This window comes from Colletotrichum siamense (genome assembly GCF_013390195.1).
Source record: "Colletotrichum siamense strain Cg363 chromosome Unknown KSG_Cg363_contig01, whole genome shotgun sequence".
NCBI classification, from domain to species: domain Eukaryota; kingdom Fungi; phylum Ascomycota; class Sordariomycetes; order Glomerellales; family Glomerellaceae; genus Colletotrichum; species Colletotrichum siamense.
This window is the reverse complement of record NW_023501014.1, coordinates 2976592-3000975: the sequence shown is the minus strand read 5'-3', so window position 1 is coordinate 3000975 and position 24384 is coordinate 2976592. Positions and strand designations below refer to the sequence as shown.

At 55.4% G+C, this 24384-nt stretch overlaps 9 protein-coding genes across 9 annotated transcripts; 6 read left to right on the top strand and 3 right to left on the bottom strand.

The window, feature by feature from the left end:
• Positions 1-5632: 5632 nt before the first annotated feature.
• On the top strand, positions 5633-6391 carry CGCS363_v000773 (uncharacterized protein; the record flags this gene model as incomplete). Its single annotated transcript, XM_036632622.1, has 2 exons — positions 5633-5756; positions 5820-6391. 2 exons carry the CDS (start codon positions 5633-5635, stop codon positions 6389-6391), a joined length of 696 nt encoding a protein of 231 aa, XP_036502291.1.
• A 469-nt stretch (positions 6392-6860) lies between these two features.
• CGCS363_v000772 (uncharacterized protein) lies at positions 6861-7234 on the bottom strand (the record flags this gene model as incomplete). The annotated part of the gene is made up of 2 exons (XM_036632621.1): positions 6861-6988; positions 7087-7234. 2 exons carry the CDS (start codon positions 7232-7234, stop codon positions 6861-6863), a joined length of 276 nt encoding a protein of 91 aa, XP_036502290.1.
• A 903-nt stretch (positions 7235-8137) lies between these two features.
• On the top strand, positions 8138-9091 carry CGCS363_v000771 (uncharacterized protein; the record flags this gene model as incomplete). The annotated part of the gene is made up of 2 exons (XM_036632620.1): positions 8138-8301; positions 8416-9091. The coding sequence occupies 2 exons, from the start codon at positions 8138-8140 to the stop codon at positions 9089-9091; spliced, it is 840 nt and encodes a 279-aa protein (XP_036502289.1).
• Positions 9092-9114: 23 nt separating this feature from the next.
• Positions 9115-10890, bottom strand: nar-1 (Cytosolic Fe-S cluster assembly factor nar-1; the record flags this gene model as incomplete). The annotated part of the gene is made up of 1 exon (XM_036632619.1): positions 9115-10890. The coding sequence occupies one exon, from the start codon at positions 10888-10890 to the stop codon at positions 9115-9117; it is 1776 nt and encodes a 591-aa protein (XP_036502288.1).
• A 776-nt stretch (positions 10891-11666) lies between these two features.
• On the top strand, positions 11667-12345 carry CGCS363_v000769 (uncharacterized protein; the record flags this gene model as incomplete). The annotated part of the gene is made up of 4 exons (XM_036632618.1): positions 11667-11672; positions 11728-11851; positions 11905-12009; positions 12062-12345. 4 exons carry the CDS (start codon positions 11667-11669, stop codon positions 12343-12345), a joined length of 519 nt encoding a protein of 172 aa, XP_036501263.1.
• A 942-nt stretch (positions 12346-13287) lies between these two features.
• iec1 (INO80 complex subunit 1) lies at positions 13288-14485 on the bottom strand (the record flags this gene model as incomplete). Its single annotated transcript, XM_036632617.1, has 2 exons — positions 13288-13904; positions 13957-14485. The coding sequence occupies 2 exons, from the start codon at positions 14483-14485 to the stop codon at positions 13288-13290; spliced, it is 1146 nt and encodes a 381-aa protein (XP_036501264.1).
• Positions 14486-15065: 580 nt separating this feature from the next.
• Positions 15066-16386, top strand: rna1 (Ran GTPase-activating protein 1; the record flags this gene model as incomplete). The annotated part of the gene is made up of 2 exons (XM_036632616.1): positions 15066-15257; positions 15316-16386. 2 exons carry the CDS (start codon positions 15066-15068, stop codon positions 16384-16386), a joined length of 1263 nt encoding a protein of 420 aa, XP_036501259.1.
• A 502-nt stretch (positions 16387-16888) lies between these two features.
• On the top strand, positions 16889-17556 carry CGCS363_v000766 (uncharacterized protein; the record flags this gene model as incomplete). The annotated part of the gene is made up of 2 exons (XM_036632615.1): positions 16889-17457; positions 17505-17556. 2 exons carry the CDS (start codon positions 16889-16891, stop codon positions 17554-17556), a joined length of 621 nt encoding a protein of 206 aa, XP_036501260.1.
• Positions 17557-18916: 1360 nt separating this feature from the next.
• Positions 18917-20490, top strand: CHI1-1 (Chitinase 1; the record flags this gene model as incomplete). Its single annotated transcript, XM_036632614.1, has 3 exons — positions 18917-19266; positions 19317-19415; positions 19470-20490. The coding sequence occupies 3 exons, from the start codon at positions 18917-18919 to the stop codon at positions 20488-20490; spliced, it is 1470 nt and encodes a 489-aa protein (XP_036501261.1).
• Between the last annotated feature and the right edge of the window lie 3894 nt (positions 20491-24384).

The following is a 24384-nucleotide window of genomic DNA, read 5'->3' as shown; positions in this document are numbered from 1 at the left end:
AGGTGCTGAATAGAATACTGGAGTCACTGATGTGGTGGTGGACTTGGTGACTGTGTTCCGCAAGACGGTAAGGTCAGGTAAGGTAGAGCTGGCTGGCAGGTCGTGTGGGAGTGGGGCGAAGGCGACAGCGCAACGCGGTAGAAGGCAATGGACTTGGCCCAAGGCCCGAATATGCCAGGGAGTCTGCGATGCGACCGTCCAGTGAGAGTGCAGCTGCCCCGGTGGGCGGATCGTGAAGTGGCACCGCGGGCGGAGGAGGGTTCGTGGTTCGTACGGAGGGGACCCGATGTTGTTAGGTTGGCTGGGGACCTGAAAGAGTCGGGTTTGCAGCTCGAGGATGGTTGGATGTAAGTGTTTGACGGACGGCAAAATGTGATGCCTGGCGGCGATATGAGATGGCTCCTGCCGTCAGGTCGGTGCCTGGTGCAGGTGGTGCTGGGGCGAAGAGGTTTAAGAAGAAAAAGCAGCCAGGGAATATCACTACCCGCGTGCCTGTTAAGGCAATAGAAGGCAAGGTAGGTAGGTATCCAGGCGTCCAATTCGAACCCAAGGGGACCAAGCCTCAGGTTGACGATGCCATGTGCGAGTCCAACCAAAAAAAGCCTGAATCGACATGGAAAGAGCGGCCGGCGGCCAAAGATATGGAACTCCACAATTGGGTTGCCTTTCCTTCCACTTCCAGCACACTGTGACTGCACCAGGGGAGCCGCCCTGTGCGCCAGATGCCTTTAGCCCTGTCCAGTGCCGTCAGCCCGGCATGCCTTGCTCAGCACTCCGAGGTTGACGGCAAGACGGGAAGGGGGGGAAGGATAGTACCTGCCTGCCTGTGCCTTTCAATGCTCCTTCCATCTCAACAGCCTCAACAGCCTGCCCGGACTGCATTCCACAAATCAACGGCAAGTCGATGGTCAGGTCTGGGCTGCTCTGGCCTTTTCAGGTACCTAACTCTCTACCTTTACCCGACTTTCAGGTGGTTATCAATATGCAGCTTCCATTTTGATAAGTGTATCCCGTTCCCGTCCCTGATAGCAGTCGGAGAAGCAATAGATCCATGTTGCTAATTGCAATTGTTGCCACTCATAATTGATTTTCTCTGCCCGTTCCCTCCTCTCATCCCGCGTCAACCCGCATCAACCAGACTCACCCCGTTTGTTCCTCTACTTCCCTCCTCTCCTCTCCCGTTGCGCCCCCCGCCTTTCGTCTCCTCTTCGCGAGCATAACGCGGTAGTAGCTCATGCCCACCCAAGCAGCCATGACACATGGTCACGTACCCAGGTACCCCTAACCCGTCAAAGTGCCTCCTGCCTCCTTTTTCGACCTCTCGCAACAGGTGTCTTCGCCAAGCCAAAGTATCTCGTGTCCCAAGCTAAGTAAGTCAGTCGAAATGTCCCAGGTCTGGTCTTCTGCCGCGTCCCAGTCCGGCTAGGCTTACTTCATTTCAGAGTCCCAATGTTCCAGATGACTTTCTAGAACGGACCGAACACGCCGTCGAAGGAATGAATTACCACTGCAGCCCTGTTTGAGCGAGCTTTAAGCCGCAACCGACTGGCCAATATTCACGTACAGCCCCGAGCTGAAAGAGTCTTCGTCGTTGCTTTCCATTCAGCTTGTACTACATCGAAAAGGACCTTGAGAAATCATCGATATCCTCCGGTTACCTAGTCGTGTGGGGGCCATGCTACGGCTCCCCTCCGAAACCGCCGATTGATAGGATCCTCTCGGGATACCGACCCCGCCAGCGGGACATTCCTTTCCTGGGGTATCCGTCCGTCGACATGGGCGAAAACCGCGGGGGTGGGTTGGCGGTCGATTCGGTTGACAAGGTGGATGAGTCAAGCCGACAACCAAAATGAGAAACCAACATCAACTTGGAACGAGGCATTGGCTGCCACCAACAGGATTCCTTACGTCTCTGGAAATCGAGACACCTCATGCCGTTGCTTTTTTCACACTCGCCTGCAGCAAATGATTGCCTTTGCCGAGCCAAGAGGCGGTTCTGCAATCTCTGCGCCGGCCTGCCCACCCGTCCGCCCCCAAGTCTTTTCCGCAGCTGCCTTCTCGACCTGAAAAACCAAGTCCATCTGCTGGGTTCTGGCTAAGAATACGCCGCAAATCATTGTCAGGATCTGGAATGTCTCGGGACGGCCCCCGCCAATTGTACTCAACCCCTGGTTTTACTGCCTCCATCAATGCAAAAATTGACATCAGCCAGCAACATCCAGGCGAGTACGAGCTGCACCTGCGCTCAGCTCTGCGACTATCAGACACCATTGGCCGTGTTCCCGTTCTTGGTTCTCGCGTGTCCAAATTCGGTCTGATTTTGCCCCCCTTGCTCGTGGTAACGAGCTTGCTTTTGAAGAAAGCGCGCCCCTGCGATATTGGCTACATAGTCTACCCTATCAACTTTCAAGATCCGGGGTTTTTGTTCTTACTCGGCCGGCCGGCATGCCTGCAATACCACACAATCCTTTTTACAGGTTACCAATTGACCGGCTTCGCCATATCACGGCCTGCAGCTGAGGTAAGAAAAGGATTTTCAAGCTGACTAACTCTCTTGCCCCAAAGAGACGAGGTTCAGGTTAGATCAGGATACACGAAGAGCGCAGCCCCAACGAATGTAGCAAAGCAACTCAGCACTTGCAGATTCAACGGATGCACGCAAGTCCGGGAACAAGCGCTTATGTTCTGCTGCCTCTGTGCCTCTTTCCCCCGTACTTGTCCGGCTTTACACGGACACAACCACCTCTAGCGGTATGGCTGAGCAGCAGCTTGTAATGCGTAAGGTCGTGCGACGTGGGTTGACTAGATACCCCAACTTGCGAGTCTGGTCTCTGCAGCGATCTGTCTGCCGGCCGCTATCTGATGGAAGTATCAGTACCGACACAACGATTGCAACCTCGTGCTTACTTGGGAGGCCCTGCAAACCGCAGCTTGACGTAGCATACCAAGATGCCCGCGCCATGATTCAGAGACGTTGCCAACTTACAACTCCGCCGTTTCCCCCACGCACGGCGCAAGATGGAAGCCGGCGTGCAATAAGGGACAATCCTCCCCCGCCGTTCATCTGCTGTGGAGCAGCCGTCCCGCCGCTACGTAACTGGTGGAATCCACTACGTCAACCGCTCTCTCCACGTCCCTCGTCCTCCCACTCAACACGGGGGCCTCCCAACTCTGTCCCCATCCGATCCGACGTAGCCCAGCGTTCGAGACATGGCGGTTTTGCGTCAACGAGTCATTAGACTCAACGTGCACACCACGAATATTGCCATGGCTCCAACCGGGCTTGAACACCACAAGCTCGACTAACGTAGCAGTCCACAAGAAACATGGAACCTGGCCAAGGTCATCATCAATCACTATTCGCGATGCGCCCACGCAGCGTCAGGGTAACTTCATGTCAACGTCCAATGACGACCGACGTCTCCAAGGCATGAAGGTTTTGGTCTCCCCGAGGCACATGGTTGACATGTTCCCAACAAGACCGCTCAATGCAGCAATTCTGCAGTGAGTCACCGATACTTATTGGTCAATGCCAGGTACAACTGCACGAACCACAGCTCCCCTTGTGCTACTGTACAGTTTCTGTACAGCTGCTGTACACCCAAAGTTTCTTCTGTCCACACACCACACACACCTCGCTGCGCAAGAGTGCGCGTCTCTCGTCAATGTTTCGCAACCCCAACCCCGAGCAATCCTCGTCCGAAGAATCCTCGACCCGACCCGCCGGATCTGCAACTCTCCAATCCCGCGCTGCCTCCGTTGACAAGAAGAAGGTTACTGTCCAATCTTCGAACCGAGTTCCTCTCAGCTTCCACTCCTACCCTCCCCCTCCTCGGATACCACATGCCGAAGAACCTTCGTTTGTTCTCGTACGACCCTTCGTGCGTCTCGAGCTCCCCCTCTCTCACATGAATAGAAATGAATCAATCCCAAGCGGGGAAAACACTTTGATGGGGACAAGTTTGACAAAGCTTCATGCCCAGAACGCAAGGTTCAAACATGGCACCGCAAGATTACCTGTTGGACTCTGGGGGAAATGGCAAGCTCCAATGGATGGTACCCCAGCTTGCTTGTGAAGCTATGCACCTAGACGCAATACCAGCGTCGATCCATCCGCATTCTGCCGATGAGGGGTAGCTCCATTGCCATGTGTATCCCTCAAACACGATATAGACGAACCTGCCAGAAAGGGATATCTTGGCATTCAGCGACGAATCCCGAGCTCGGTCCTGCCTCGGGTCTGCAGAACATGCCGACTCGATGGTTTGACAGGTCAGTTGAAGACGTACCCGGAACTGGCTCTGGTAGGTCACATCCAGCAATGTCCCATTTGTTAATTGTGAATCACCCCAGCGGTGTCGTGTTGAATTAGATTGGACTTGGTGAATCCAAGCCTTTGGCTGTCATGCAGTCGAGTCTGGCCACTTCAGTGGGAGTTGGTCCAGCTAATCGATGCGTCGGCCAACCGGATGTCCTACATTATATCGACATAGATCCATTTCTGTGTTGTGTTCTACGAGCTCTTGTTGATTATCATTCGGAAACATGTTGACTATTGGAGTCGTGGGTTACAGGTAGAAGTTTCTAGGACATATCTACAGCCGCGCAGTGAGGGGAGAGCCGCCCATGGAAATGTAAATGAAACGCAACAATTGAACTTGTGTAAAACCGGCTGCGATGGTCTTTGAAACTAGGTATTTTGAAAACGTATTACTACCGTCCAGGTCCGCATTATACTACTCGGTCTTTCGACTTCAATACTAAGAGTCATCTTGGATTTGGGTCAAGGCCGCCAAACACAACACGACTATGTGACTCGAGGAACTACATAGCCACACTACCTTTCTACGTGGTAGAAAACCTAGGAAGAAAGGCGACCATCGAAGCCTGAGGAAAGACGTTTGGTTACGGCTTCTTTGTTTCAATGACCACTTTGTGTAGAAACTTGAATGGAATCCTCGTCTGAGACTCAAAAAGGTGTAGGCTGCAGTCATAATACCAAACTATCATTAGATACAAGCACCTTGTGTAGGATCAAAGGTGCGGTGATCAATCACAAAGTCTTTGTCTGGGCGCGGGAGGTCGCGATTGGGACAGCACCAGTGAATGTTGCAGAGCGGACGACCGAGGTTGCGCCCTTCCACCTCTTGTCCACCTCACCTTTCCCATCCGTTCAGTCCAATACCTGGACGTCAACTACCTCTCGTCTGAATTCTACTTGCAAGCTGAAAAATCCAGTTACGAGGTGACACATATTTCGGTGAATCAGTCGAACTGAGTTTGGTCAACTGCTGGTTGTATGCACCCTTTTGAAGGACATCTACAGGTTCTCAACACCACCTTGATGCCAGAGGAATCTCCGAAACGCAAGCATAACAATTTTCCTCTCAGGAACAAATCTATTTAACAGCACGATCAATCCAGGAACCGAAGAGTCAATTCATCTTTTCTATCCCTCACAAAAACCCAATTGGATACGTCCGCAGGCACAGTTCAGGAACAGACAACCATCTCCTTTTGGACACACAACTACACTGCATACCCAACCAAGTCTACAACATCACCACTACACACCCAACCACTCCAAACAACCACACATATCATGATGGACACTGCAATCACCTCAGCTAACATGGCCGCCGTCAATGACCCCATGGACCTCGACTTGGGTGACAGCCCTGCCAATCTGAGCAACGAGGCCGTTGCCCGCAAAACCCCCAAGATCATCGTCACGAAGTCGGGCCCCAAAAAACAAGGTACGCTCAGGAACCAGGAACCACATCCCGTTTCAAAGTCAATTCATGCCAACAGCGGAATAGACACCAAGACCCTGCGCGCCACAAATCCCCAGCGGGTTACCAAGGCCCAGAATACCAGCAAGCTCGAGCGCAAAATTGCCAAGCGCCGCTCTCGATACCTTAAGGCACGTGAGGCCGTCGAGACCCTCACAACTACCCCTCCCAGCTCCGACGTCTCTGACTCCGAGCTGTCAAGCACCAAGGCCCAGCGTACTCTTGCCGAGAGCCGCTCTCGGTACCTTGAGGCCCTTGAGGAGTGGGCCCTCCCGTTCACCCCTCCCAGCTCCGATGTGTCTGATTCTGACGACGAGCTGTCAACCACCAAGCTGGAGGACGAGACCACGGCCACAACCAACCCCGGCACCGACGACATTGCCCAGGTGACACCGTGCACCCCCCCTTCCGAGGACGTCAAGTTCCTCGTCAACCCCAAGATCATCCTCCACGGCGAGACCTTCCGCTGGAACAAGGTCAGCGACGGAATTTACCAGAAGGCCGATGTGCTCAAGAATCCCAAGATCATCCTCCACACGGCGACCTTCCGCTGGGAGAAGCTCAGCGACGGCAGCTACATGAAGGTCAACAGGGTTTAGACGCCCACACCCCGCATCGTCTTCGTCCACCGCAAGTGATCCGGCATAGCATCAATGGGCCGGGCATTTCATGAAAACGGCGGGGGCTGTAGGATAATCATTGGGATAACATGGAGTTATCGAAATTGTTCGTTTCACTGGCGTTCGCTTCCGCGCTGGTTGGTATAGATGGAGGCATAGGAAAGGCGTTTGAGATAACCACGGAGTTGCAGGTCAGACCGGAGACCCTTTTGGAAATTGTTTATGAGCACGACCCTGAGAGCAAAGAGGTGTAGGATACCCGTCTGTCTTTATAGGTCAAAAACTTTCCCCCGTCAATCACTCTTTTGATTTGGACGTCGACAAGCCACAGGCACAGCCCAGACGGGTTGTGGGTCGAAAGTTGTAGGATAGGATATGGAAATCAAAGATTGGAAACCAAAGATGTTGCTTTATTGTGAAGTTGATGTGAGCTCGCCCCTAGTGTCTGTTAAATAATCTGAGCCCTGCGCTCTCCAAGTATCTGGTCAATCTTCCTCTCAAACTCTGGCGAAGACGTCTTGGGGTTGTTCCGGACATCGGGCGTCTTTCTAGGGAGCAAAGGATCGGGGAAGTGCTCTGCCATGAGAAGTCAGCATCATTCAGTCGTGAGCGCCAAACGCATGCATCATGTCTCCTGCATTGAGTCAGCGCCCACAAGGAAGGCTGCTACTCACTGGGATCGAAGCGCTGGTCGACGAGCTTCGCCTTGACGGACTCGCACTCGTCCCTGAACTTCTTGTTGTTCCAGTTGGCGGCCTTCTCGTCCCCGGCGCTGCCTCCCGCCTCCGGCCCAGGGGTCTGGATCGCGGAGGTGGCTGCCATGTTCCTTGTTATATGTACCCCGATGGATTGAATCCTTCCTTGCAACCGTCCATTAGAATATTGCCAACATATGATTACCACGAGTTTAAATGGCATGCTTACTTTACCGTGCTCGCTCACTCACTGCCCGATTCGGCGATCGTCCTGCGCCAAGAGGAGGATGCCCAGACCTGTTTGTTTCCGAGATCTCGGAATCTTCAAGAGACAGATGAATAAATGCACAATAGTCAAGAGAAAAGGCCTTTAAACAAGTATTGATAACTATATCACACCTTCCAAGGCCGTGTCGGGGTATATGAGTCTCCGCCCTGCTTATGCAGTCCAGAATAAGCTTGCCAAAGTCATTGCGAATGAGTGGGATGGGGGACGTCGTTCTCGTCACACACAGACACAGCCAGACACGGGCCCGGGCAACCCCACCATTCCAGGGTGTTTCCAAGATCCGATGCAGCGCCTGCTGACGCCCACCCTTGCAATTGCCCCTCCACACAGTTCCCTGGAGAGAGAACTTCGAAGGTACTTCCCACCAAGCGAAACTGGCTGTGTGCACACAAGTTTCTGTTGGGTCCATCTCCGCGGTCTAGTTAGCCCAAAGAAAAAAAAAACAACGACTCCGTTCAAGGAACCGCCGAGCCTAGGGGTGCCCGTCAACTTCATCCCACCTTTTCCCGCGTCGGACCCTACATCAAACGTCAGACACCTTGACGTCTTCCCTCTCATCCACCTTCAGCCTCGAGAATATACCAATGCTGCCACATTAGTTATTATACTATTTGCCTTCTCACGGTCTACCCAAGCTTCTCTCCTCTCCCTGACCACCTTGCAATCCCCTGTTCCCAAGGCGGCTCGCGACATTTCGACGGCATATCACATTTATACGGCACCAACGTACGAACCGCCAAGATGGTCAAGAAGGGCGCTGCTTCCAACGCATGGGAGGATGACTGGGAGACTCAAGCCGACAGGCTCGACGACCAGCCGCAGCAATCTGAGCCTCAGGTTCCTCTCAGCAAGGCAGAGCGCCTGGCCCGGCACGCCGAATCGAATCGCAAGCTGTGGGAAGAAGCGTACGTCTGTTCAGGCCATCTTTCCCTCCGTTGCAGCCCGGTTTCACGAAGCCCTTACGCTTCCACGCCCCCAATGCCTGCGAGACAGCTAGCTAACCCTCACCAACCCAACAGCGACTCTCCAGCACCCCTACACTTCATCGACTCTCAGCCTTCCGTCCCCCTGGCTACCGGCTTCAAGCCCCAAGTCAAGGTCCTCAGCCGCAAGCCCGCACCGCAAATGATCGCACGGCGCGACCCCGTCACCGGCCTCTCCCAGCTCTCCCTTGCCGATGACGACGACGACAAGGCAGCCGAGAAGAAGCCACAGCTCACGCCGGAAGAGATTAGGGCGAAGCAACAGCGCGAACTCGAGGAGAAGCAGCGTCGATACGAGGAGGCCCGCGCAAAGATTTTTGGGGAGTCAAACCCTTCCTCTGGCGCCTCGAGCCCAGGGACCGTCACGCCGCCTAGAGGGCCGGGCGATGGTGGCAGAGGCAGCCAGCGCGGCAGAGGCCGTGGCCGTGGAGGTGGTCACAGAGGAAACTCGAGCAGGCAGGAAGACAGACGACCCGTCAGTAGGCCTGATGCGGGCCGATCCGAGAGCGGCCGCGAGCTCTACGACCCCAATTTCGCCCCCAGAGGAGGCGTCTCTTTGCAGAAACGTGGAGGAGATTCTGGTCACCAGTCTGGACGGTCGACACCTAGGGACGACGACCAGCCGCGACAAGCGATCAGATCACCACGCGGGCCGGATGGGAGTGGAAGAGGAGGGTTTGGCTTTGCCAACAGAGGCACCAGAGAAGGTTGAATTACTATGCTAAGACGACATATCTACCAGCCTCCGCCAATCTTGCCCGCCAACTGGATGACGCGCTCCGTCTCGGTCGTCTTATCCTTGCCTACGTCGCTAATCACCTCGCGATACGTGGTGAGCGCCAGTCTACCCAAGTCTATGCCAGTAATGTCCGCCCAATGCGCCAGGGTATCTCGAATGTAAGACGGCGAAATTCCATCGACAATATCTGCTCGGCTCTCACCATTTTGAGAGACGACCTCTTCGCCGTCTGAGTCCTCGGCCGAAAAGTAAGCTTCGTCAACCTCGGCAAGGAAATCCTTTTGCTCCAGCGGACCGGGCTTAGTCGCAAAGCCCTTGCGCTCGACGATGATGGGATCGTCAACCTTGATCTGACCACCACCGTTGGTACAGCCGCCAGGGCAGGCCATCACCTCGACATAGGCATACTCGAGGCCCGCGGGCTTGCCGTTGGGTCGCCTTGCGGCACCGAATGCCTTGCCGCCAGGCAAACGAGACGGTCGCGCTGGCTTTAGTTTGCGCACCAGATTTTGGATATTACGGAAGCCGTAATACCTGGCGGCCTTGAAAATCGGGTCTCCTGTGGAGGATGCGACGATATACTCAGTAACATCGGCATTGCGTCCACGGATTGTTTGGATTTGGGAGTTGGGGTGCTTGGAAGCCACCGTTTGGAGAGTAAAATAGAGGTTACCGCCTGACGAGCCCGCCGCCTGAGAGGAGCGGTGGGCCGCATGTCGCGGGAAAAGGAACTTATCCAGGCGGGCGTCAGGGAAAGTTGCGCGTTGGAGGTTGGGGTTACTCCGGGGGAGGTCAAAGAAATTGAAGCCTCTTGATTCCGCGAGCATCAGAACCTCCTTGCTAGTGATGACACAGTCGACGTCGCGAACCCCGCGTCCTGGTTTGCCGTCTCCTGCCCACACCGTGTCCGTGAGTTCCTCGCGACTGGCCTCCAGCTTCTTGTCGAAGCACGGCATGACAGCCAGGTGCCAGATCCTGCTCGGCGGGATCCCGAGCTTCTTGCTCAGCGTAGTCTTGAGCAGCGTGCCCATCAGAGCCTGTGGCGACTTCACCCGCGACAGGTGCGGGAGGACGTAGGGGTGCGTCTTCTCGGCGTAGCAGACCCAGCCGGGGCACGAGGACGTGAGGATCGGCTTGGTCACAGAAGACGCCGGCGCAGCAGCATTCTCGGCACCGGCACCACCGAGGACCTCATCTGCGCCGAGGACCAGACACGCCTCGCGCGCAACGTTGGTGTCCACGACCCACGTGAAGCCGTTATTCCACTTGCCCCCGCGCGCGAGCCCGTCCGGCCCGCTGAGGAGCCCGTCGAGCATGTGTCCGGCCTCCTTCTCGGTGGCGCCGCCGCCAACCGCGGCGGCCAGGCTGGCGCGGGTCTGCGGCGAGACGCTCGCGACGAAGAGGCGCCTGCTCTCGTCCTCGAGGCCGTCGACGCGGAACTGGCCGCTCTCGTCGGGGCCCACAATGCGCAGCGCGGGGCCGAAGTCGAGGGTGTTCAGGACCTCGGTGTGCGACTGCATGCTCACGAGCACGGCCTCGGCGGAGGTGACGCAGCCGGAGCAGGCGAGACAGTCTGTCAGGGAGATCTCGGCGGGCGCGGCGGCGGCGGCGGAGCCGTTGGCGGGTTGGCCGTCGAGGATTACTTCGTGCTCGAGGGACGCATCTTGAGGCGGGGTGGGCGGCGCGGCGGGGAGGGTTTCGATTGGTTTGATGCAGGCGACGCCCGGACTGATGAAGTCGTTGAGGTCGTCTGCGGAGAGGATTGCGCTCATTGCGCCGGCTTCGGGTTCGAGATCGTGTGGGAGAGGAGGTGTTGGTTGTGTCGAGATCGCGGGGTAGATTTTCCGTTTGGTTTGGAAGAGTGACGCACGAGAAGGCCTATTCAATGTAGAGAGAGGATGGGAATGAGGCCGCTTTTTGTCATGTGCTTGCTAATGCAAAGAGGGTCGTCGGTGCCCCTTGTCTTTTGGCTTTACGTCTTGCTAATTCCTCAGCGAATCCGGAGATGCGCAATTGGGCGGAGGTGATTAGCAGAGACTGGTAGAATCGGAGTGTGTGATTGCAAATCCGTCCCCCACCACTGGATTGGGGGAGGGGAATCTAACAGTGGGTGCAGTGCAGTCACGGTCGGGTCACAGCGCTGGATTGCCCGCATGCGAAATCGGCCCTGTGGGTGGCGGATTGGGAAGGAAAAATTTAGTGGAGTTGAGCCCCGCGGCATCGGCCGGCATGAGGCACCCCTGGGGAGAGAAAGAATTGCAAGGGGTGTTCTTTAGGCGGTGCGACGCGGTGACAGGGAGCCTGGTCCTGTACGTGTTCGCCCCATGCCCAGCTGGGAGACCGGCTGGCAGGGGGAGGGGGACGCGCGCGCAGCGCCTCTTCCGGGCCGGGTCTCCAGTCCAATGACGTCGCTGGAAGTATATACGTACGCTGTTAGCTGAGGTCGCCTCAATTGGTATCTTCAAGAGAGCTTCATGTAATCTGTAAGAACTTGCTGCTACTGTCCTAAACACACTCAATTTGAGGCACTGGGTTCCCACTATTCACAATGGACGTAAGTGACAATTCATCCGCGGTGACAGACACCTGCTGATCACAACCTGCAACAGGCGGTATCAAGCTATAGCTTCGGAAACTTGGGCTGGCTCTCCATGCAGGCCATCCCGCTCATTATCTGGCCAAGATTCATCGGAAACCTCCTCCGTCCTGATGACTACCAGGCCGCTGCTACCTGTAGGCCTTCTCCATCTCTATGGCAAGAGCTCTCCGTTAACTAAATGCTCCAGCTCTCGAGGACTACTTTGCCCGATCCCTCGGCTTCGCCCTCCTCACTCTGGGCCTCCTGGTGGTGTGTCTTTCGGGAGCAGTTCCCCTGACATCCGAAGATCAAAGTCAGTCCCTCTTGTTTTCTAGCCCTTCAATGGCATACTTACGCACAATTAGCACCCCAAGGAACGATATCACCGTACGCCAACGCCGCAGTGGTCCTCACTTCACTTCACCACGCCTCTGCCGCCTTTTACTGCTACAGCCGGTACCTCAGATCTGACCAGACGGCCTTCGTCCTGGGTTGCCTGGGCAGCACCGTCTTTGCCGTGTTCGGGCTGTACTGCCTCATGTTCGCCGGTGACAAGTCGCGCCGGAGCAAGAAGGGCTACGACAAGGACACGAGCTCGTTCCCTTTCAAGAACGCCGAGTCGTACAAGTCGAAGAAGAAGGGCCTGTAGGGACAGTCATGCATCTTATGACAGCGTTCCTATGTGGCGCGCTGTAGAGAAAATGAGAGATCTAGGGTACTGCATATACCTGGACCTGATGTATAACCTTTGCTCGATGTAGTGAGTTCATGTCGAACTGAGGGACACATCACCTAGATTTTGCCTTCAACGGCAGCCATATAGGCGCCATGTGCAGATAGCAAATTACTGCTTGTTCACTCAAAAAAAACGTTCCTCTAGTGTACAGTACGCCAAACGCCCCTTTCTTAGCCCGCAAACCCCATTTCCAGACACCCAACCCCACTCAGAGAGGTGCAACGAGCATGTACGTTGCTCTCTATGTTCTTTGAGGAACCACTTCGAAATGAAATTAGACCTCTCTGGCACACGTGTCTGGACCGTAGGCATCTTCATATCCCCATCTTCGTGCTTACAGAACCTCAGAATCCGCCATATCATTCTTCCGTAGACCTTTACAGACATCTATGAGATAATGGAAGGCGGAGTCTTTGGGTGTTCATATCTTGTCGTGCGGCTGTCAATGCGCCTATCAGGCGTCAAACCCATGTTGCAAGCCCAACCGCGCTTAACACAATGAGTGCAAACATCGGCGTCGAGGGCGGAAGAGCACCGTCTCTTCCATCTTCTGCAGCCATCGCAGGCCCTTGGGGCTAGGAACATTCGCCAGCTCTTGGTCTTCGGTGTGACGGGTCCCTCGCAGACTTGTGGGTGTGTCACAACCAGATAACCGAGAGAGTATTCTTTTCCGCAAGAACGACAGGGAACCTTCGGCTCGCCCTTGTCCAGATGGGTTGTTGGAAACTTGCCCATCTCCTTGTCATCGCTCTCGTCAACGCTCACATTTTGAGCCTCGCCATCCTCGTCATCGCCTTTGCTTCCGCACCCCCCGTCTGAGCCGTCCAGGTGACTCTTTGAAGTGCATTGGTGGTTCTAACTGGTTGCTGCGACTTCGGACTTGGTTCCGTTCGCCATCGTCTCTTCGGCCGGTGATGCTTTACGAGATTCCGCGCCATCGCCGTTTGTAGCAGCTGTCTCCTGGCTCTCGATGACTCCTGAAAGCTGTACATCCGCGGCCCCGGAAAGTACCGCCGCTTTGCGCTTGTGCCAGTCGACCTCGCTCTGAACAACTTGGGACAGCAGGACCTCTTTCTCTCTCCACTGGTCCTTGTACTGCTCTTCCCAGTACTTGACCTCTTCTGCAAGATTCGCGGTTTCTTCTTGCGCCCACTTGACTTGATGTCTGCAAAGTGTGTAGAGCCTTTCGAGAGGCATGTCCAGCTCCTGCTTCGTGAAACCGAGTTCCTCGGTCATTGGTGTGAACAGATCGGCCGAAAGCTCATCATCGTCTGCGCCGTCATCAATGGCATCATCCTGGCCAGCGGCATGTGATTGGGGAGTCTTGAGAATAATCTTGAGCTTGCCCTTGCCTGTGGGACCTGCCTGCATCGACTTGGGTACAGGGTCGGAGGGACGAAGAGCTTCTGTCTCGTGGACGGTTCGCATGTGCTTCGCCAGGGCATCGGATCTAGTGAACGAGCGATCGCATTCTGTGGTCAAGTCAGTTGATGGTCTGTATGGCACTCGACGAGATGAACGTACCTGGGAGGTAGCAGTAGAAGGGCTTCTCCCTGGTGTGGGAGCGCATGTGCGCCTTCAACGCGTAGCCACTTGCGTGGGCCATGCTCTTTCTGTTGCATCCATTCCATTCGCAGGTATACTTCTTCTGACGACTCTCAATATGGTCGTTGTGGATATGCTCAACCAACTTATCCATGTTGCCGAGGTCACCCGCGTCGCAGCCTTCCCATGCACAGAAAGTGACCTGCTCTTGAAAGTCCTCTTCGTCGAGTCTAGCATTGATGGGCGAGCTGGGAATGTCACCAGATGTATCCGAAGAGACGTCCGACAGGCCCTCGAGAGGGTCGGCCTCGGCTTCGGGCTCATGCTCGGGCTCGGGCTCCTGGACTGGTGCAGGCGCAGGGGATGTCGTTGAGGTTGCTCCTAGTCTCTGTCGCTTCGAAGGTCGGAGGAGAGATTCATCCTCATAATCGTGAGCTTCGTTGTCGGAAGCGTCCGTGTTATCCATAGAGGAAAGAGGCGACTCGGGCGGTGTGGAATGGCGCGCCATTGTGTGCTGTTTGATGCCAAAAAAGCTCTTTCGAAGGATGCAGAAAACAGTACCAAGTGGTATGTGATGGCCGCGTGAGATTAATTTTAGGGTGAAGAGGATGAACTGCGTTCCTTGTAGTTGTGCTGGTGAAATTGAAACTTGCAGCAAGAGACAAAGATGCTCGTGCAGAGATGAGAAAAAGCCCAGCAGCAAAGCAATTGCTGGAGAAAAGTCACGTCAGTTGACAGAGTGCTCCTGACAACCTTAATGGTGTTTGCGCCTGCACCTGGATCGCGACGACCGTGGCTCACGGAGCTCACCCAGTGGGTCCAGTCCTTCCCAGCTGCGAATTTCCGGGGCGATTCTGCCAGCTGGGCACCAGGTGGCAGACTTCCCCTTGCCAGTGTCCAACACTCAGCTGCCAGGCACCCACGACGCAGCCCAGGCACACCCCCTGTAAGTTGGGGTCTCGAAATCCTTCATTATTTTGTTTATGCCCCTCCCCCACCATCACAACCCAGACAGACACTCATTTTGCGCATTTGCTGCCTCCTTGCTCGTAGCACTCTAAAACACTCCTCTTTGCACCGAAATAATCATGGCGACCACGCGCAAGGTGTTCTCCCTTGAGGGAAAGGGTCTTAAGCTCGACACTGCTGCTGACCTCGAGCCCCATATTGCCGAGTTGCGCTCTACCGATGTGGAGGAAGTCAAGTTCCTTGGAAACACTTTGGGAGTCGGCGCTTGCAAGCTTCTCGGAGAGGTTTTGGCCACCAAGAAGAACCTCCAAGTCAGTTCACCAGCCCTCCGCTATTTCTAACCGCGCATGCTGACGAGCCCAAACCCAGTCCGCTGACCTTTCCGACATCTTCACTGGACGTCTCCTGAGCGAGATTCCCGAGGCGCTCTCCTCCCTCCTGACGTCCATCCTGAACCTTCCCAAGCTCAACACGATTAACCTTAACGACAACGCCTTCGGCATCAACACCCAGGCTCCCGTCGTTGCCTTCCTGGCTGCCCACGTGCCCCTCCAGCACCTTTACCTGAACAATAATGGTCTCGGTCCCCATGCTGGTATCCTGGTCGCGGATGCGCTCTCTGAGTTGCACGCCAAGAAAGAGGCGGCTAGGAAGGAGGGCAAGGAGGTCCCAGACCTTGAGACTGTTATCTGCGGTCGCAACCGTCTGGAGAACGGCAGTATGCAGGCCTGGGCCAAGGCCTTCAGCCTCCACAACAAGATCAAGGAGATTAAGATGGTCCAAAACGGCATCCGTCAGGAGGGGATCAGCCATCTTATCAGCGAGGGTCTGAACCACGCGACCGAGCTGCGCATCCTCGATCTCCAGGATAACACCTTCACCCTTTCCGGCGCCAAGGCCGTCGCCAGCGTTCTCCCCAACTGGGCGCATCTGCAAGAGCTGGGCCTCAACGACGCCTACCTGACTGCCAAGGGTACCGCTCTCGTTGCCAAGGCTCTTGCGAAGGGCAACCAGGACAAGCTCGAGATTCTCCGTCTGCAGTTCAACGACATTACCGCCAAGGCTCTCACGGGCATTGCCAGCGCCGCTACCGACTCTCTGCCTGCTCTGAAAAAGGTTGAGCTGAACGGTAACAAGTTCGAAGAGGAAGATCCCTCCGTCGTCGCTATCCGTGAGCTTCTCGAGGAGCGCAAGGAGAAGCTCGGTGGTGACATTATCGACGAGGACGCATGGGGTCTTGACAGCCTCAGCGACCTGGAAGAGGAGGATTCCGACGAGGAAGAGGAAGAAGAGTCGGATGAGGAGGAGGAGCTCGAGCCCGAGAAGAGGGCCGAGATCCTCGTCAAGGAGGCCGAGGAGGCGCAGGAGCAGCCTACCGTCCAGCTCAAGGATAAGGAGGTGGACGATCTGGCCAAGAAGTTGGAGAAGACGGGAATTTAGACTCAGAAGAAAGAATCCCTTTGGTTTATTAGTTTAGAAGGCGGAACGCAAGAGGAAGGCCCCATTACACGGAGACACGATACCCCCAAAATACACTTCATCCCCCCAGTACCCTCTGCCCCCCAAACACCACCCACAACCTGCGAGATACGTCGCGAACTCGCATATGTCGAGTTATGGCTGCGCAAAATCGCATGAGAGGCTGCCTTCTTGAGGCTTAGCAACTTTTGCGCCCTCGCGGCATGCGCGTACAAGGTTCCCTCGTGCGTTTGGGGTGCATCATCCCGCAGCTCCCCGGTCATCACTCCACGATCACCCCACACATCTGGCCGTCTTGAGCACAGCCATATCACAAGAGCACTGCAAATAAATTGCGTGAGCAAGAATGTCTACATATAATGGGAACAGCGTCTGTTCCTAGAGACTGCATTATACTGATATCAATAAACTTAACATCACCAATCACACCCAATCTTACGTTGCAAGCACACATTGAACCAATATGACAGGCCACTACCTGTTCGAGACAACGGACTCGGTGATTGAGATACTCTGGGACGTGGCGCTCGCGTTCTTCATCGTCCGCATCGCTTGGACTTATTTCCTCCTCACCTTCTCGACGAGCGCGCTCCTTTCATGGGTAATCTGCAAATACCCAGAGATGCTGCTACCCGCGTCCAAGCAGCACCTCACGACGCCAGAAGCGGAGCTCATGCTCATCCCGCTACAGGCAATAGTCGGGGTCATCTGGGCCCGCTACGTCGTCGTTGCCTATGAGATCCCGCGCGTGGCGTGGTTTAGGCTCGCCCTCGGCGGGCTGGCGGCTGTCCTCATGTTCGCGGCCGAGGCGCTGTTGGGGCTCGTATTGTACGAAGAGGGCTACGGGGACTGGATCCGGGAGACGGACGGCACGGCGTGGCTCGCGTCTGCCGGGCTTCTTGGGGCCTTTTCTCTGATGCCTACTGCGTTGATGGGATTTGAGGGTAAAGCTGCCGATGGGGTGGAGGGGGAGGTTGTGACGGCTGGCTCGACGTCGCTTGGGCTTGAAGGCAAGGAGTTGATGGAAGCAGTGTAAGTTCAGCGGTTGGTGTTCAGGGGATATTGCTGACATGTTTTAGACCTGCGGTCAGTGTTGCGTCCAAGGATGAGCTGAAAGGGGAGAGAGCTTGATGGGGGGTTGTGAGTGACGGTTCATGATGTGTTTCACGGCTTGTAAACGAGTTTGGTTCTGTAATCTGGTAATAGTTGCTGAATTGCACAAGGTTTCAATGGTCCATGTTCCGCCCTGAGGGACTTGAGTCAACAGTGAGGAACTTTTGAGAATAAATTAATCATATACCGACCAGTTTTAGTTGAATTGAATTAATTTCAGCGTCGACGATGGACACATTGTGAGCCAAGACATCGTGCCCGGCAGTGACGCAAATACGCCTGTAGTTTGGTCATGTAAAGCTGTGTAAGTGGACTTGAAGCTCTTACATGCTGAGTCTTCCAAGCTTCCTGTCCCCTCAATATTCTACCTTCATGTTACCAAAACTTTGCCGTGTTCCTTCAAATCTATTCAAAAGGGTGACTCGTTTTGCAACACCAGCTGACCTGAATCACCTGGTCAAGAAGGTGGTGAGATTGAATGTGCCGGAACAGGATGGCAGCTGCCAAGTAAGTTGGGTCCAAGGTCGCCTGTGCGCCGGGCGCTCCCGCTGTGGCACTGTGGCAGGGTTCATTCTTCAGGGTGTCCCAGTACCTGGAAAAGTGGATACCAACCGCCACCATGAAGACTGAAGGATGTCTGTCAATCCCGACCTCAACCTCTTTTTCATCTTGGGTCTATCTTGGGTGATATCTGCCCTGGTGATCCGACCAGCTCAGAGAGTGGAGCTTGGTGCCTTTTACGGAATCACTTCAAAGTTCATGCCATGCTGTTCACTGGCACACCATCACAACCAGAGGCGACTATCTGGACCTCGAAATTGTCCCGATGAACACAGTACCTACCACCCCAGAGAACACGACTCTTTATTTTGGACGATGTTCATTCTGGGAACAATATTGAAAGAGCCCCATCTGACTCAGTTCTAGTGAACAGCAGAAGGCATGCCTGAAATTGCTGGTTCATCTTTCTGACAAAAGTCAGGTAGTTCTGGATGTCACAAACCTTGAGAAGCCTCAGGATGCCGAGGCGTTGCAGTCTGAAACGATGTCTTGGGCCGGGCTACCTGAGAATATTGATGGCTTGCATATTACCGCGTGGATCTCTGAACACTTTGCTTGAGAGAATTGGTGAGCCAGAACAGGCCTCACCATTCCTTGGCAGGCCGCAGCTTCATACGGGGGTTGGTGAATCGTGCCACTTAAGGGGCACATTCCTCACGATGAAGAGTCTCGTCTCACCCATCACCAACCCCCAGGGGCCTCAAGAGCCTCATCGCAATAAGTCTATATCTTTTCTCTGCAGCTTCCGGTCCTCTCCCTTCTTCTTTTCTTTTTTGTCTTGTCATCACCAGCCTGTTTGAGACACTGATCTGCCACCATGATCAAAACGACTCTTCTCTTGCCTCTCCTCCTCAGCATCGTGGGCGCTGTGCCCATGATGAGCAGTTCGCCTTCCCAGGCCGGCTGTAGCAACCCAGACACCGTGATCGTGTCCACAGTGGTCACCAGAACAACACAGCGTGGCGGAAATGCCTCGAGTCCACCAACGGTCCCGTCGAACAGGCCGGTATCCTCAAGTCCGCCAACCGCGCCCTCAAACCCGACGCCCGTAGCTTCCTCGCCAGCATCAAACACAGGAAGCTCTAGTCCGCCGACGAGCAGCGGCGGTAGCAGTGGAGGAACATCACCAGCGTCAGGCTTCAGAAATGTTCTGTACTTCACAAACTGGTACGTCACATTTCACTGCCACTCTTTGACTCCCAAGCTGACCAGTTCAGGGGCGTCTACGGCGCCAATTACCAACCATCAGATTTGCCCGCCGACAAGGTCACCCATCTCCTCTACTCCTTCGCCGACATTTCCTCGGACGGCACAGTGTAAGGTCCAACGTCCTGCCAGATAGCCCCCGTGACTAGACTAACAAGCCCCAGCATCTCATCCGACCCTTATTCAGATACGCAGAAACTCTACCCCGGCGATACCAGCACCGCGGGCAACGCCAACGGCTGCGTCGGCCAAATCTACGCCCTCAAGAAGAAGAACCGCAAACTGAAAGTCGTCCTCTCCATCGGCGGCTGGACCTGGTCCCCCAAGTTCGTCCCCGTCGCCGCCACCGCCGCCGGCCGCCAGACCTTCGCCTCCTCCGCCGTCAAGCTCATGGCCGACTGGGGCTTCGACGGCATCGACATCGACTGGGAGTACCCCGCCTCCTCCACCGAGGCCGCCAACTTCGTCGCCCTGCTCAAGGCCTGCCGCGAGGCCCTCGACGCCTACGCCGCCAAGAGCGCGCCCGGCTACCACTTCGTCCTCACCGTCGCATGCCCCGCGGGGCCCTCGCACTACCAGCAGATGGACCTCCGCGGCATGGACGCCTACGTCGACGCCTGGCACCTCATGGCCTACGACTACGCCGGCTCGTGGGACACCACGACCGGCCACCAGGCCAACGTCTTCTTCAACCCGTCCACCCCGCTCGCCACCAAGTTCAGCACCGAGGTCGCCCTGACGTACTACCTCGCCCAAGGCATCCGCTCTAGTAAGATCGTTCTCGGCATGCCCCTCTACGGCCGCTCGTTCCTCAACACCGACGGCATCGGCCTGCCCTACAGCGGCGTCGGCGCGGGCTCCATCGAGAAGGGCGTCTGGCACTACAACGCCCTCCCGCGCGCGGGCGCCAAGGAGATATTCGACGAGAAGGTCGGCGCGCTGTACAGTTACGACTCGAGCTCGCGGGAGCTCGTCTCGTACGACAACGTGCAGAGCGCGAACTACAAGACGGACTACATGAAGAGCAAGAGCCTCGGCGGCGCGGTCTTCTGGGAGGCCGCTGGCGACAAGAAGGGGGATGGAAGCCTCGTTGCTGCCGTCGCTGGACGGATGGGCTCGCTGGACTCGACGCAGAATCTGCTGAGTTATCCTGGGAGTCAGTATGCCAACATCAGGGGCGCTTGATTGTTCGCGAAGGTGTTCTTATTGTGTGAGTTTTTCTTGGTCCTCTCTTCTTTTTCTCTGGCATTGGAGGCGTTGTTGCATACTGGGCTGGTTGCGTTTGGTTTCATCTTCCCCTTGAGTTTGTCAAAGTTGGGCAATAATGAATTACGAGAATGAGGCACGAGTAGACGACGGACTACATAGACTGAAGTTATGAATTCATGAAACTGTTGAGCCAATCTCACCTCGATTGTTCCTCGTGCCCAAACAATTCTCAGGTATACGGTGATGGCTCAATACCAGAGGATTTGGTGGGCATGTTGCGGAGCGCAGCTTGTAAAAGCAACCAAAGCCGAAGAACTCATACCACTGGCCCTATGAAAGAGACTTCAAGGGACGGTACGAGGTGAATAACAAGATTCCAAATAAGCGCTGGCCACTTCACTCAAGAGGCAATGTCAACGCTGATTCGCCCCGTGCGTTTCTGATCCTTCACCAAGGATGCCAAGGGTGCTTAGACTGATAGGATTCAGGTTGAAACAACTCATCTGTAATCACAGCTGGCGATGCATGCTCTAGCTTTGTTCTTTGCAAGACTGTCAAAAATGCTCGGCGAGAACTGCTCTTATCGGGACCGAGCTAGGGAATCGAGGTTTGCAACATGAGGTTTGATATCCAGTCCAGTGATTCGTATTTCTGGGAAGAAAACCAACCTAAGCGGATCAGTAGACTTCATGATGAACCGTATGGCGTGCTGTCCAAGCGTGAAATCATGTCCTGCTGCCGAGACTGGATTCTGGCTTGACCTTTCCTATCAGTTGAGCACTTTGGTGAACGGCTGTTGTGAGATTACAACTGCCACAGAACACCTCGAGGCAAGCTCATGCGAGCGCACAAACAGCACACGTTAGTACGGCCGTTGCAACTAGCGGAACTTTTGTAATGCGGTGCTGCGGGCGCACGTCAATCGACACTTGGAGCGGAGGTTTCCCGAACGTTCAGGTCAACCCTTTCATGTTGTCGGGCGAGGGCCTCTATTTGAGGACTGCCGAGAGCTGTGCTTCACACTGAGGAACGCCTAGGAGGCGCGTGGACAAGGCCCGGGGAATTGGCTCTGCGATTCGGTAAGACCCGAGCACTTTGTGAGCCTAGCGCTGACAGAAGGGACAGAATTCGCTGGCTTTGGTGCCGGTAGCGTGGTTTGTCAGGGGACTAGGTGCACCTTGGGGTTGGTCGCCAGTCGGAGGGTCGTCCACCATCCGCGACGGAGCGTGGGAGATCCTCTTTGAGGTTACAAGGGAGCAGTTGGAGAGGTCCGAATAGACTTCTGGGATCTGTTCAACGACTGGGTAAGCGTCGTCCAACCGGAGGTTGAGGGAAGAATCCATGTCGGAAAGACCCGTTCGACCCGGTGGACTGTGGTGGCGGGAGGGCTTCCCCATGGGACAGGGAGAAGCGCCGGTGGCGAGGATTCAGACAGACAGACCACTCCCCAGAGTGAAGTGTGCGTGACACCGCAGCTCTGGCGGGAGCACGATGATGTCGTTGCTGGTAGCTTTGAAATGCATCGCCAGACGGGGTTCAGGTGTTCGGGGTTTGTGCTTACAAATGCAGTGAACTTAGAGAGAGAGAGAGCTCAACTTCGGCTTACGAGGTTCGTTTCGGCGGTATGGAATAGTTCAGTCCAGTGGTTCAATAGGTAATCCCAGACTGACTGTGATACCTGTGATGATAGTTTTGCCTAGGCTGCCGTGTCATCCACAGGTGAGTCATACGGAGAGCGACCGAAAGAAGTTGCATGAAAGTATGGCACCCTTGTCGGGAGAGAGACGGGGTGATTGGTGTAACGGAGCCACCGAGTTGATCGGCATAGAGGAGTTGGTTCTCTTGACGGTTCTAAGCGCGCCCGTTTGATTGTGTAACAAGTGCAAGCGACGTGTAGTCGTAGTCTCGGTCAGCAACTGACATGATGTTGCTGCAGTCATGTTTGGTGCATGTTGAAGCTGCGAGTTGAACGTGGGTGGTGTTAGTGGTGGTGGTGGTGGTGGTGGCAGAGGGAGTTGGAGTGCGGCTGCTGTGGGTGAAACTGGGCGCTGATTGGAGCGCTGAGGAAGTCATTCATCAAATGGGGCAGGATTTCGCTGCGGTTCCCCTTGCCCTTCAGTTGCTGCACCTGCCACCGTATCCCGTACGTCGGGAGGGAACGACGACGCACCGGCCTGCGGGTGCTCTTACCGGGGCGCTAGGCCTTGCGGGGATCTGTCGTCCTTTCACACTTCAGAGCCCCTGCCAGCCATGCCATGCCATGCCTCCTCGTGCTGTGTGGATGGCTAGCACCAGATTGTTTGACTTTGAGCCCTCCAAGCCACCCCGCTTTCGTCATCGCTTTGGTGCCTTTGATACCGCCGGATATTGCCCTGAACGGGCGGACTGTAACTGCGACTTGGGAAGACGCTGAGTCGCGTCACCATCTCGATCAACATGTAGGACTTTGCGATAACGAATGAAAGAGAGAGAGAGAGAGAGAGAGAGCCGTGTCTAATGATTTTTCCAGAATCCCCTCCTGCAATTCGCGTGGGGCGCAGATGGTCACAGAAGGCCATTTTGTGTCTCGATGGCTCTGGGGTGCGTGCCATGCGTGTAAGTGGAAGGATTCAGAACCGACATTACACCGGCACGCAAATACGGCGGCAACAACCACCTGGCACCCACACGGCCGCCACCGCCAGCATATATGCAGGGTGCTGCGAGCCTCTTCATCCTTGCCGGCTGCCTGGGCTCATCCGATATCCCATGACTCTACGGTCTCCCCTCTAGAATCTCTAACAAGGGCGACGTCAAATTGAAGAGAAAACTGAACTTGATATTGGACTGACAGATGATCCACTCTTAACTCCATTAAGTCCGTCGCAGGTCCAGACAGGGCTCAATAGCCGCTAGAATTCAGGGTTCATGGCCAAGTTGTCGTGGGTGGGCTGTCCAACAACGAGGGGCACCAGCTGGGAATGCCCCGGGGCCGAGCAGAGCATGGGGCGGCTCGCTGCCCGTGTGCTGTGTCCCGTCAAGTCGATCCGCAGTATTTGCGAGTCTGTATTTATGCCGGTATTCGTAGGTACGGACGGATACAGGGCCACGATCCCCCACCATTGGATCACCACCAGCGTCGCATTTTAGCGTCCTTTTCTATCATGGTAGCGTAGCCAGCGCAGGCACCAGCCGACGGCGCGTTGCTGCGTAAGACGGGCGGCCTACTAAGAGCCTAAAGCACTGGTCGTATCAACGCAGATCAGCACCTTGAATTCCCTCTTGAAGCGGGTGAGCAGTGTGTACATGAGCAAAGTGGCGGTACCTCTAACTGCTCTGCCTCTGTAGAAAGAACTTCCGCCCACCTCAGCAACCCCCCTTACGTACCTCCTTGGGCCCTTACGGCGCAGCGAACCGGACCCCCCTGTCACTCATCGCTGATCAGATGCTTCCACTTGCTGATGCTTGTATCCGATGATTCTATCGAATCTTTTCGTCTGCGGAGCGATAGCAGAGCAACTTCACCTCTTCCCCTCCATACCTCACCATACCATTCCTCACCTCTCGCCTTCGCCCTCGTCCTTTGCCTCCCGAGACGTCTCTCTCTGCGCTGCACGTCTTCTCTCGTCTTACGGCACCTCCGACAGCGTTGAGTAATCCGTGGCTTGGTCGCTCTGCGTTTCCATTCACTTCCTTCGCGCCTAATCTAACATTGGCAAAGGCGAAAAAAAGTACCACCACCAGACCCGTCGGTGAGTTGTGACTTCCATGCTTGGGCGTCTCTGGTTGTCGACCAATGCGATCCTTCCATTCCCTAAACCACCAAAAGCTGACGGCGCCTTCCAGTTTATCGTAACCTTACGAGACCTCGACCTCCGCTACACACTCCCC